A 12,597-nucleotide genomic window follows, 5' to 3' on the forward strand; every position below is an offset into this window, starting at 1 on the left:
GACCTATTCTTTGTAGGACTGTGAGAAGCTGGAGGGAAAGGAGAAGGCCCAGAGCTGCTGCTGGTACCTCTTGGCTGGGGTAGCTAGGGCGGAGGAGGCTGGCTCAGAGGGCAGCAGCACGATAAGCTGTGTTAAGCTTTGCTGGAGAGTTACTCTAGAACAGCTCCTGCACCCAAGAGCATCCGGCAGGGCTCTGGGGAGAAGCTGTCTGCAGTGCTGTGGGTGCCAGAGCACCTCCTGGGTGCTGGCTGCCTGTAAGGGTTTATCCTGGCTGTGGAGCCTCACTGGAGCCTGCACAGCTGCAGCTTCTCAAAGCCCAGGTCTCTGGGGGGGGTAATTATTTCAGCTGAGCATCAGCCCTCAGCATCTCAGCAGCCCTGACGGAACAGGGCAAGTTCTGTGCTGCGAGAGCAGCTCCCCAGTCTCTGGCACTATGCTGTCCCTCCCTCTACCCTGCTCAAAGCTGCTTGTAGCCATGGCCACCCTCAGCCCTGGTGCAGGGGGCCTGCAATCACCCCACCTCACAGAGCAGAAGGTCAGGTGAAGGTTCTGGATGCAAGCTGCTGTGCAGTGAAACTCAGAAGAGGTTTGGTTTAATTGAAGACATTTAGAGACAGGCTGATGGCAGCAGCACAAGGCTCTTCAATAAGTAACAGGTTGGGAGTTGGGGCCACCTCAGAAGCCAGGGTGGCAGGAGGACAGCCCAGTCATGGCTCCCCTCATGCTCAAGTGCTGCAGCAGTGGAGTCTGGTTGTATAAGGGCCAGAATGGAAAGTGGAGGGAACATCAGTTCCAGGCAATTGGGAGAGCAAGGGGGAATTCATTCTGGTCCTGGGAAAGCAGGTGCTGAGTAGACTCAAGGGCCAGAGTTGAAGAAACTTGAATCAACCAATAGATGTTAAGTGGAAAATTGCATAAGCAAAGGAAACCCCAAACCCAAAAAGTGTTTGCACAGATGAGGCTGGAATGGTGATTCAGATCTCCCCTGGGAAAGTGCTGGGGCTAGAAGAGGGTCACAGTGGTCCTGTCCTACCCTCCCTGCTAGAGAGGGCCAGCAGAGCTGTGAGGTGCATCAGGGGCAGTGGGGACAGCCAGTGCCTCCCCACGAGTGCCTCAGCAGACAGCCACGGGTTGGCAGTGGGCAGAGGCACATGTGAGGGCACTGGCTGAGCCAGCAAGGCCAGGCTGGAGGCAGCTGAGCCACCTCGAGGAGGTGGTGGCAGCCAGAGCTTGGCCAAAGGCCCCCAGCTGGCTGCACAGCCCAGGAGGGGTATGCACAGGGAGCCCCATGCAGTGCCAGGAGGGGCTCAGCAGCCCTGCCCTGCTGTTGTGCAAACAGCTCCACCACATCCCCACAGAGAGGACGTGGTGGCAGCAGGCTGCACACTCACCAGGCTACCCCAGTGCCCAGCCCCCCCCAACTCTGGGCATAGCTAAAACCTGGCACCTCAGGCCCAGGCTGCAAGCATCAGCCCCAGCTCAGTCTGATACTCCCTGCCCCATCACATGGCTTCTGCCACCAAGCTGTGTCCCCAGAGCCTTAGCCAGGCTGGGCTTACCCTGCCCTGCATGCAGGGCAGTGGCCACCTCACACCAGCTGACTGCACAGGGCTGCTGGTGCTGCCACCCTGCAGAGGACCAATAGTTGTGTGTGTTGGAGCACTCTGCTCCAACAGCCTCAGAGCAAGGCTCACACCATGGACAGCCCCAGCTTCCTGTGGCTTTGCAGGTCACCGAGGAGAGACTCTCCCTCAGCTCCAAGCTTGACCTTCCTCATGGAGATCCCTTTGTACCTTGTGGCAGTTATGGAGCTAGACAGAGCCCTGAAAGAGTGACCAGCAGCTCCCCACAGAACAGCCTTCTGCTGCGCCATACCATGTCCTGTGCCAGCCCCTGGGGCTGGAGCAATCTGCTGCAGCAGTTGCAGCTGTAGAGATGCTGTGCTTACTGGGGCTTTCCATGCCAGGACACACAGTGCCAGCCCTGCACAGCAGCAGGCAGAGGGAGGCTAGTCCAGGCATCCTCCTGGGGAGCCAGCCTGGTACCACAGCACACTCACCTCTTACACCCTTATTTATTAGCTCCCACCTCAGGGCTGACAGACACTGACCCTCTGTGCAGTCAGCCAGGCTGCACGATCTTAGACTTCTTCCCTCCCTTGTCCCCAGCTGCTTTGTGTCTCATGGCTGGGCCTTGCCCCTGCCTGCTGCCAGAGCTGGCACTGCCCAGGCACACAGGCCCTGCACCAGCCCCCGCTCAGGCCTCTGCTCACATCCCAGGTTCCAGCTGGTGAGGGGAATGAGGAACATAGAGCTGGGCAGGGGAAGAGCCTCGGCCAAGGAAGGGGGCAGCTGGCAGGGCACAGGAACTGCTGCACCTCTGACATGGGCATGTCCAGGGTCCTGCAGGGACTGCACCCTAAAAGCAAGGTGCTCACTGAACCTCCAAGATGGAGGGGTGCAGCATGTGGGGTCTTCCATGTGGAGTGGACAGGAACCACTGGTGAGCTGAGACCCAGCCCCACACCAGTGAGCATCTGGGGGGGACTTCTCTTCAGCAAGGAAAAGCTGCTGTGAGCTGTGCATCCCCAAAACTTCTGCAGGAGGCCAGCCCACTGGAGAAGGGCTCTGACAGGACCTGCAGGGCTCTGGCTGCAGCAGCAGCAGCTCTACACCCCCCAGCTTCCCTCCGCTGCTGTGTTCCAGCTTTGGACAAAGGCAGAAAGCTCTCTACAGTATAATATAGATATATATTTCACTATGAAATAGCAATTTAATTCCCTGCCTTCTACTTGATACATCCTGAATTAGATGCTTCTTTTTAGGTTACTCCAGAGGGCTGGTGGGGCTGGGTGGGTTCTCATGCGAGGCAGTTACCCTCCCTAGAAGGTAACTTCAAGAAGCACCAGCAGTTGACTTGGCAGGACCCAAATGTGATCCTTGCTCCCCACCTCCCTGGCATCAAGGGCTCGGCTGAATATTCTGCCAGAGGCCTGCCAGGGCACTCAGGGCTCGTTTACATGCTTGGTCAGTGCACATTAATTTACCTCATCAGCACTGCTTCCAGCAGCTGTGGGGTTGGGGAGCAGCAGGGACCTCTCTCCATCACGTACACGAGTAGGAGCAAACCAGAGGCAAGGGACGTGGCAGGGACAGTGCGACATGCACACGGAGGGGTGAGACAAAGGGCTTTCAGCCAGGGCACAGCCTGGCACTTCACATGCCAGCCAGGCCTGCCCAGGCAGCTCAAGGCTCCAGGCCACGGGGCTAAGTCAGGGCTGCAGGTGTGGAGTCTGCCAAATCTTGGTCAACCTGTGGAACGAGGAGTCTCCTCCTGGGGCTGGGTCACTGACCAAGAGCTGTCATCACGGGGATCCGTGCAGAGCCGGATGGTTCAGGAGATGGGAGGAAGAACAATCCTAGGGAAAGAAGAGGGCAGCTGCCTTGGGGTAGCCAGGTGTTACAGGTCACCTCGAGCCACTGTCCTGGAGACCTTGTTGTCAGATACATGCAATGCAGCTGGTAGCAAATGGGCTACCAGTTACTGTGCTGGGACACAGAGCTGGGGGAAGAGTGAGGACCCTGCAGCTCTAGGCCTTGGTTTAACAGAGCTGAGAAAAGGAGAGACAGCAAAGACACATTTCATCTGCTGTCAGGCTCCAGGCTGAAGTAAACAAGACCAGAGGTCAGATTCCCTTCAAATGAAACCAGTAGGAGCTTGGCCACAGGCTGGAGACCAGAGCAGAGCAATGCCCCAGACACCTTCCATAGCAGCTGGCCCCAGCAGCAGAGCTGCAGCTTCAGCAGCCTGTGCTGCAGGATGCCCCCAGCTGCCCCAGGAGAGCAGCTGTGGGGCATGGCCAAGGGGGAAGCGAAAGGAGCTTCTCAGGTACCAACCTTTGCTCTTTGTACATCCTGGGCTCAGTCACATGGTCCTGCTGTACTCGATGCCACTCTTGGCAGAGATGCCAGACCAGGGCAGGAGGCTGCAGAGGAGGCTCTGGGCTTGTCGGTAGATCCTCTGGGGGATGGAGCAGGGGCTCAGGCTGGCCAGCGTCGATCCAATGTGCTGCAGGTAGTCAGTGGTCATCAGTTAAGGGCAGCAACATCTACACTGCAGCTTCAGAACCAAAGATACCCTGTGGACTGGCACTGCCCAAAGGGATCTGAGGACACAGTGACAGCCACTCTGCTCAGATCTGCTCCTGTCAGTTGCTTGCTCCCCCCTATCAAAGGCAGGGCTGCTTTGCACTGCAGAAGATGGAAAATTTGGAACACTGCCTGCAGCTTAGGTGGGAAATGCTTCCTCTAAGCAGCTGCTAGCTCCCTTTGCACTGCACAGCAGGTTCCTGTGGGGATGGCAACCCACCCACCTGCCTGGAGGGGTCTGGGCTGACTGGCTACACTGGGAAAGATCAAGTTTCTTCTCCATGATCCAGCCCCTGAGACAAACTCCCAAAATCAGCCTGTTGAGATCCAGGCCAGGCCTGAGTCACAGGAGATCCTAGGCCACAGGAAGCAAGACCAAGGCCTTTGCTGCTGTGCTCCTGGCCAAATCCTGCACCCCACAAGCCACAGCACATCTCACATTTTGGCTGAACACCAGCACTCGCTAGCACTGGCATCAAACCTGCTCCAACTTAGAATTCCATGTACCACCCCACACTGCCTCCCTGAGCTGTTCCTGGGACACCTTGGGTACAAAGGGGTCACTGTCACGTCCTTCCAACATTGCCTTCCTTCTGGCTTCAGATTAACCTAGCATCTGTGCAGGTACCAGTCCCCAGACCCAGCCAGGTCATGCTTTGCTGGGTTGCTGTTGTTAAGCCAAACCACAGTTTGGTGTTTGCTTAGTGTGCTCCATGGCTAACCAGACTGGGGGTAAAGGATATAAGATCGTCCAAGGGGGGTGGCCGCCGTTGATGTACAGGACATAGGTGAAGCCATCTTTGAGGACTCCTCTGATGGAATAATAATAGGGCAGGTAGTGGTGCTGCTTAAAGTCTCTGTTTTCATAAAAGTTTATTGCTGTGTTGTTAGTGGTGAGGACATGCAGGTAGATGGCTTTGCAGTGGTCCTGGGCAGTCGTCGAGATGTGGTCTTTTAAACTCTCAAGCAGGAGCGAACCTGCGGAAGGCAAGAGCAGCAGAATCACACAGTGCAGCTCACACAGCACCACAGGATGTTAAGGGTTGGAATGGACCTCTGGGGATCATGGAGTCCAACCCCCTGCCAGAGCAGGACCACATCATGTAGTGCAGGTTGCACAGGAATGCATCCAGACAGGTCTGGAAAATCTCCAGAGAAGGAGACTCCACAACCTCTCTGGGCAGCCTGTTCCAGTGCTCTGTGACCCTCACACTGAAGAAGTTCTTCCTCATGTTGAGGTGGAACTTCTTGTGCTGTAGTTTACATCCATTGCTCCTTGTCCTATCACAGGGCATGAGTGAGCAGAGGCTGTCCCTTCCTTCCTGACCCCCAGCCCTCAGATATTAATAGACATTTATTAAAACCCCTCTCAGTGTTCTCTCCAGACTAAACAGCCCTAGAGCTCTCAGCCTCTCCTCATCAGGCAGTGCTTCAGTCCCTTCATCATCCTTGTAGCCCTCTGTTGCACTCTCAGGTAGATCCCTGTTCCTCTTGAACTGGGGAGCCCAGAACTGGATGCAATATTCTAGGTGAGGTGTCACTAGGGCAGAGCAGAGGGGGAAAAGAACCTCCCTGGATCTCCTGGACACACTCCTCTTAATGCCCCCCAGGATCCCATTGGCCTTCTTGGCTACAAGGGCACATTGCTGCCCCATGGATAACTTCTTGTCCACCAGGGATACCAGCTGCCTCCTCAGGGACAGCACAAGGCTTTGCAGGTTGATCTCTTGCCCCCAGGGTCTAAGCAGCAATTGCTGCACATGCTTGAAGACCCCAGAGCCCATCAGTTCTCACAGACCCTCTGGAGGAACCTCCCAGGCTCTGGCTGCATGGTTTTACTCTGCATCTCATCTTGCCTGTGAGCATCGCTTCACAACACAGATCTTATCCAGACACCAGCTCCTGATTCAGTCACCACAGCAATGAGCCAGACAGGGCAATCTGACAACAGCAGTCGAGCAGCTCTGGGGGAGGTCAGTGACTCATTTTCAGTGCTATCAGTTCCATCACATTTCTCTATTTCAAAGCCATTATACACAGCCCAGTGTCAAAACAGGACTTCACAAGCAGGTTGCTGCACTGTGTCTGCTGAGCTCCAATTAAAATCTAAAATCTGGTAGGATTTAGGTCCCTTCTAGGGAGGAGAGCTAAGGCAGAGTCTCCTTCAACCTGGATTTTCATCAGAAGAAACCAGAGAAGGGCAGAGAGAATATTCCAGTGCTAAGAGACAAGACCTGAAGGTTCATCCAAACCACCAGAGCACGTCAGGAAGGACCCAGCAGAACCTGCAGAGAAACCTCTTCCCTCAGATGTGGTAACAAAAGGCTAAAGAAACAGCTCAGCTAACACAAACACCCAGATGAGATTCCTGCTGCTGTTTCACAATCCCCACAGCACACAGGGCTTTCAGCAGCACCCACAAGAGTTCAGAGCAGAAAACACCAGCACTGACTTCATGGTGACTTAGTGAGAATTTCTATCAGCCAAGCACAAAAAGCCACTGAGAGACATCAACAGGAGAGCAGTTTAATTCTGCTATGAGATATTCCACTCTTCCCATCTCACAGGAACCCAGCTGCCCTCTGGTTTAAGAATAGCAGAGAACTAGAAACCAAAGCCTTTTATGCCTGCCAGAGAAAAATGAGAGCTTTAGTGCTCAGAAGTATGCCTGGAGTGAAAAGCTTCCTGCATGAAAGACTTCAGCTTCAAACACAAGCAGAAGAAATCTCAAAACTCTCGGGAGAAAGATCTCAAAAAAAAAAAAGTGGCAGCAGCTTTTTAGGTTATTTTGCTACAGGTACAAGCCCAAAGTCTTTGAGAGAGCACAATGATGTGCTGTAGAGATGGAACAGATACAGGAAATACTGATTCTGAAAGGGGAACATTCCAGAAAGATGGAGCTGGAAAAAAGAAAATTAATTAGGATTTGGAAACTGAAAGAAGACTCAAACCCAGCACAATTTCAGAGAAGTCCTCTTTACCACCTTTTCTAAACACTGTTCTCTGCTGGTATCTTCTTTGTACAGAAAATTTCCCTCCAGCAACATTTCAATATAAGTTTTAAGCACAGTGCTCTTCCTGAGGACCCTTCTGGTAATGTCTTTGTGAATCCTATCAGCTTGTACCTCTCTAAACATGCCTGGGGAAGAAGGGAGGACTTGAAGAAGATGAGTTATGCCTGGATCTACTGAAGAGACTCCAGTTGTGCCACACTGGGTCATGCTGCCAAACCTGGTCTGTTTCCTTTTGCAGACCAAAGATCTAGATCAGGCTGGAAATTGCAGCAGAAGAGCACTTATGTGATGACAAAACCCATCCTGCTCTGACTGGAGATAAACTCTGACTGCAGCATTTCCCAGTGTGAAGGGCTGAAGTCCCAGCACTTCCAGTCAGTCTGAGCAGCAGGAGTGCAAGATTTTGGTGTGCTCAGCTGGCCCCTGGGGGCAAGATGGGCAAAGCCTGGTGGTGCTCTTCAGAAACACCTGCACCTTGTGCTGTGCCTACACCAGTGAAAACATCTCAGTGCAGCTCTATAGACACCAAGAAGGGGATGCAAGTGCATCACCTTCCCACCTGCTCATACAAGTCACCAACAAGCTTGTTTCAAAGGGTGCTGTGGTGAAATGGTGGAGCTCCTTCACCCATGCCCACTGCTCACACGTGGCAAACACCAGCAACAGAGTTGTCACTTAGCAGCATCTTACCTATTCCATGTTTCCTGAACTCCTTCACCACTCCAAGACTTAGGATGTAAGCAACTTGAGTGTCCACAGGAAAATTGGAAGCTAGGATGTCTCCATCCTGAGTAGAGATACGACAAGATATTTAGTAGGATACCAGGGGAGGCACAGGGGGAAGCAAGAGTCCTGTAGAGGAACATGTGAAAGCAAGGACAGAGCAGGAAACTTCTCCACTGAATAGTCCTAGCTGAAGCTTCTGGAAAGGATGGGGGGAGTTAAAAAAATCCAAGCATGGAGCCTGAGGGGTTACTCCTACTTTCATGTCACCTTCCCAGGCATGAACACAAATCATGATGTTTCGTGGAATCATACAATTGTTTTGGTTGGGCAAGACCTTTAAGATCATTGAGTCCAACCATCCTCTAACTGTACCAAGCCTGGTGCTAAACCATGCCTCTCTGTGGCTTTTAAACACCTCCAAGGATGGGGATTCAACCACCTCCCTAGGCAGCCTGTTCCAGTGGTTGAGAACCCTTTCAGTGAGGAAGTTTCTTCTAATGTTCAACCTAACCCATTTCCTCTCATTCTTGTTATTAGGAAGAAGAAACCAACCCCTACCTGGCTCCAGCCTTCTTTCAGGAAGTTGTAGAGAGCCAGAAGGTCTCCCCTGAGCCTCCTTTTCTCCAGGCTAAACACCCCCAGTTCCTTCAGCCACTCAGCTTCCTTACTATATACATTATTTGTGGGGTTAGGCAGAGAATGTATTTGCATTCTTTACCAGAAAGGATTCAAAGTGTCAATTCTGAAGCAACTCAGCAGTGTCTAGATCAATCCAGCAACAGTTGTTACTGCCTGTGTGCTCCAGCTGAGTTTGGTGTCCCTTGGAGATCTCTGTACTGCTGCAGAGGACAAGGAGCATGTTCTCCTTGTCAGGATGTGCTCCAGGCTCAGGTGCCTGGAGCAGTGTCTGAACAAGCCCCTGGCTTTCAGCTTGGCTGGAACAGGAGCCTTTTGTTAGAGCTGCTGAAGGTGCATTTTCTGACTTGGACTAGCTCTGAGGTGAAGCCAGACAGCTGGAGTGAAGAGAGCCACAGCTCTGGGTTCCTACCAATGTTCAGGTTATTGCTGATGGCCTTCTCCAAGTTCTGCACTCACTGCACTGCCCCTGCCTTTCTTCATCCCCTTGCCTATATTGTTTTCCCTACACTGACCCAACTCTCTTTTCCCATACTCTCTCCAGTGACCATCTCTTCCTCACCTCTCTGGTGCACTGTGTTGCCTCTCCTGGCCTCCAAGCTCTGCTATCCCTGCAGCTTGAGCTGTCTGCAGCCTGGTTACCTCTGCTCTGTGTTCCAGACAGTGACCCTGTAAACAAAGGAGTTTCTGCAGGAAGTCACAGTAGTGACAGGCCCAGCACAGCTAAGGAAGTTCAAACCTTCCCTAAGAGATGAAGGAGGTGGTTCTCCCACAGCTTCACATACCTCAGTCACCAGCCACAGCCAGGCAGACAAAACCAGCCAGGCAGCAGGTGAATGTCCTGCTATGATGTCACTTTTGGATTTCACCTGCATGATTTGATCTCTTCCCATCAGTGCATGGCTGCCTAGCTCCAGCAGGAAGAGACTCTGTAGTAGCAGGCTGCTCAGCAGCCCTTGTGTTCAGACATCCTACCACCCACGCTCCAGCAGCTGCAAATCAGCATCTTCTTGCTTTCTTAACATTAACTCAGCACTGCTCTTACAAGTATCTGGATGAAGGAGGGAAGAACACCCAGAGCAAGTCCCATCACAGCTAACCATGGCAGGAGGTGGCCTGTCTCCTGCTGAAGCACAGGTCAGTAGCATTACCTCTTTATGCACCTTTGTTCTGCTCTTGATCTCTGCCACTATCATGCCCACGATGGAGCCTCTGTAGGTGGCTGCGAGGGAAAAGAACTTCTTGTTGGAAGTGATATCTCGGTACCATGAGTCAGGGTACCTGGGGAGGGAGAAGAAGAAGCAGGGATGTTCAGTAGGATAGAATCATAGAACCAGTCAGGGTTGGAAGGGACCACAAGGATCAGCCAGTTCCAACCCCCTGCCATGGGCAGGGACACCTCACACTAGATCAGGCTGCCCAGAGCCTCATCCAGCCTGGCCTTAAACACCTCCAGGGATGGGGCCTCAACCACCTCCCTGGACAACCCATTCCAGGCTCTCACCACTCTCATGGGGAAGAACTTCTTCCTCACATCCAGTCTGAATCTCCCCACTTCCAGCTTTGTTCCATTCCCCCTAGTCCTATCACTACCTGATATCCTAAAAAGTCCCTCCCCAGCTTTCTTGTAGGTCCCCTTCAGATATTGGAAGGCCACAATAAGGTCACCTCGGAGCCTTCTCTTCTCCAGACTGAACAGCCCCAACTCTTTCAGTCTCTCCTCATAGGAGAGGTGCTCCAGCCCTCTGCTCATCCTGGTGGCCCTTCTCTGGACAAGTTCCAGCATGTCCATATCCCTCTTGTAATAGGGGCTCCAGAGAGAACCCACAGGAGCAGGCAGTGCCACAGCCAACATTGTGCTGAGGTGCTGCTCAACTGGAAATGGGCAGCAATGCCTTTAAATGCCAGTCACTGGAACCACAGCCCAATGCATCATAGCCAAGACCAAGGGAGGGAAGCTGGAAGGGCCATCTTGCCAAAGACATACAGCCAAGGAGCTCAGCCACAGCTCAATTTAAAGCTTTCTGTGCTATTAATTTAGCTTATTCTATGAAATCTAGATTAAGAAGTCAATCACCTTTCCTGCCTTAACTGTTGTGTGGCAGCAGTGAACACCAGACAGCTGCTGCACCCCATTTGGTAGCAGGGTTCCTCTCAACTGCATCCAAGCAGCAATGCAGGCTGCCCGTGTAACAGCCTCCTGCCTTGCTGAGACAGCCACACTTCCCTTTCACATTCATTGCCCAAAGCTCTCACTTCCATCTTCAGCAAGTTATTTTTAAATACAAGATCCATCTGCCCTCATCTAAGAGGATCTCATTAATTTGATACGTGTGTGGAAAAAATACTGCTTGTTTGTACCCCAAAATCACATCCCCAGCCTCCAGCTCTCCTCCCTCTTCTGCAGCTATGAAAGGGAAATGAGGGTACTCTGATTTACTTCCACATGAGACTTCAGCACACCTTGTGTTCAAAAGAAACCTGCAAATTCTAAATACTATGACTGCTTTTGCTGGTTTATTACGTTTTATACAATATTAATTATAATCCACTAAAATCCTCTATAAACCTTCACAACAAAGCTAAACAGAAAAAAAAAAAAGAACCTTCAAGGCTACAGCTGTAGCTTCCCTGGCTGTTCTAAGGCAGAAAGCTCTGTCTTTCCCTCAGGAAAGCTCCTTAGTCCGGTGCAGACACAAAGGGGGGTCTGGGGAACTGATGTGGGACAGATAGAGGTCAGCCACTCAATATCCTTCTTGGAGTGAGGAGCCAAAATTGAACCTAGTATTCAGGGTGTGGCCTTATCAGTGCTGAGTACAGGGACAGGATCACTTCCCTGTCACACTATTGCTGATCCAAGCCAGGATGCTGTTGGCCTTCTTGGCCACCTGGGCACATGCTGGCTCATTTCCAGCCAGGTCTTTCTCCCCGCCAGGTCTTTCTCTGCTGGGCAGTTTCCAGCCACTCTACCCCAAGCCTGAAGCATCCATGGGGTTGTCGTGATCCAAGTGCAGGATTTGGCACTTGGCCTTGTGGAATCTCATCCCAGTGGCTTTATCCCATTGATCCAGCCTGGCCAGGTTCCTCTGCTGAGCCTTTTGATCCTCCAGCAGATCAGCATTCCCTCCCAGCTTAGTGTTATCTGCAAACCCACCGAGGGTGCATTCATCCAGATCATTGATAAAGACATTCAAGAGCAGCAGTTACATACTCTATTGGGAACCAGTCACCACAGAGCTGTTTCACCCTGTCTATGTCATCGTGGCAGAGAAGACGCAGGTGTACGTCTGTCAGTGCAGTCGGGGGCACCTCCTCTGTCATTCACACCTGTGAGAGAAGAATTGGGAACACATTAGGGATGATGAGGCACAGATCCTGACTCTCAGCTTCAATCAGCCACCTGCACAAAGGCAGCAGCAGGTTCTCAGCATCTCTTATCAATAAAGTCCTTCCTGGCAGAATGAGTTTTGAAGAAGGATGAAAATAACCCATGGCCCTGCTGACCACGTGCAGGATGCTTACCCTCAGCCTCTTTGAACAAGGTACCAGAAGGAAAGAAGCAAGCAATAACTGAAGTGGTTGTAAAAGCATTTGCAGCACAGAGGCATGAATGAGGAACAGGCTTTGGGCAGGACAAAGCCCCTGTGAGACTGAACACAGAGAGCAAACAAGGCAGGCAGAGACAGCGCAGCTGCAGGACTCTGCTCTCTTTCAGGGGATACCTCCAGTTCTCTGTCCACAGATTTGTCTCTCTCACCCCAGCACTCCTGGTCCCAGGTAAAACAACCAGAGCAGGATGCAAAGAAAAAAAGGGTGGTTACCTCTCATTAAAAAAGTAATTTGGTTTTGGGTTTACTTTCTTTCCCCTGTTTTAAGGGGCCAAAACCTTGGCTTGGAAATGCTGAGCGACAAGGGCGAGCTGCAGGCAGCAGCACTTGTGTGCACCTCCTGCTGGCAGGGCTGCTCACCTCTCCACTGCTCTGGCTTTGAAGCTCAAGCAGGAGAAGGAACAGATTTAAACACACTGCCCCCGGGGCCAGATGTGCCATCTGAGCAGTTTCAATGCAGGAATC

The 12,597-nt window shown here is 52.3% G+C and overlaps 1 protein-coding gene across 2 annotated transcripts; it reads right to left on the minus strand.

Annotated features, from left to right (window-relative positions):
• Positions 1-3,902: 3,902 nt before the first annotated feature.
• NAA60 (N-alpha-acetyltransferase 60, NatF catalytic subunit) lies at positions 3,903-11,845 on the minus strand. Of its 2 annotated transcripts, XM_054391012.1 has the most exons (5): positions 11,736-11,845; positions 9,676-9,805; positions 7,853-7,949; positions 4,892-5,126; positions 3,903-4,081 (listed from the first exon to the last, which is right to left on the minus strand). In XM_054391012.1, the coding sequence occupies exons 1-5, from the start codon at positions 11,843-11,845 to the stop codon at positions 3,925-3,927; spliced, it is 729 nt and encodes a 242-aa protein (XP_054246987.1). In that variant the 3' UTR covers positions 3,903-3,924. The 2 variants fall into 2 exon arrangements, with proteins under 2 accessions (XP_054246987.1, XP_054246988.1); XM_054391013.1 differs by lacking the exons at positions 4,892-5,126; positions 7,853-7,949 and adding an exon at positions 6,606-6,610 and having other exon boundaries at positions 3,903-4,084.
• Between the last annotated feature and the right edge of the window lie 752 nt (positions 11,846-12,597).

Source organism: Indicator indicator, chromosome 22, assembly GCF_027791375.1.
Source record: "Indicator indicator isolate 239-I01 chromosome 22, UM_Iind_1.1, whole genome shotgun sequence".
Lineage (NCBI taxonomy): Eukaryota > Metazoa > Chordata > Aves > Piciformes > Indicatoridae > Indicator > Indicator indicator.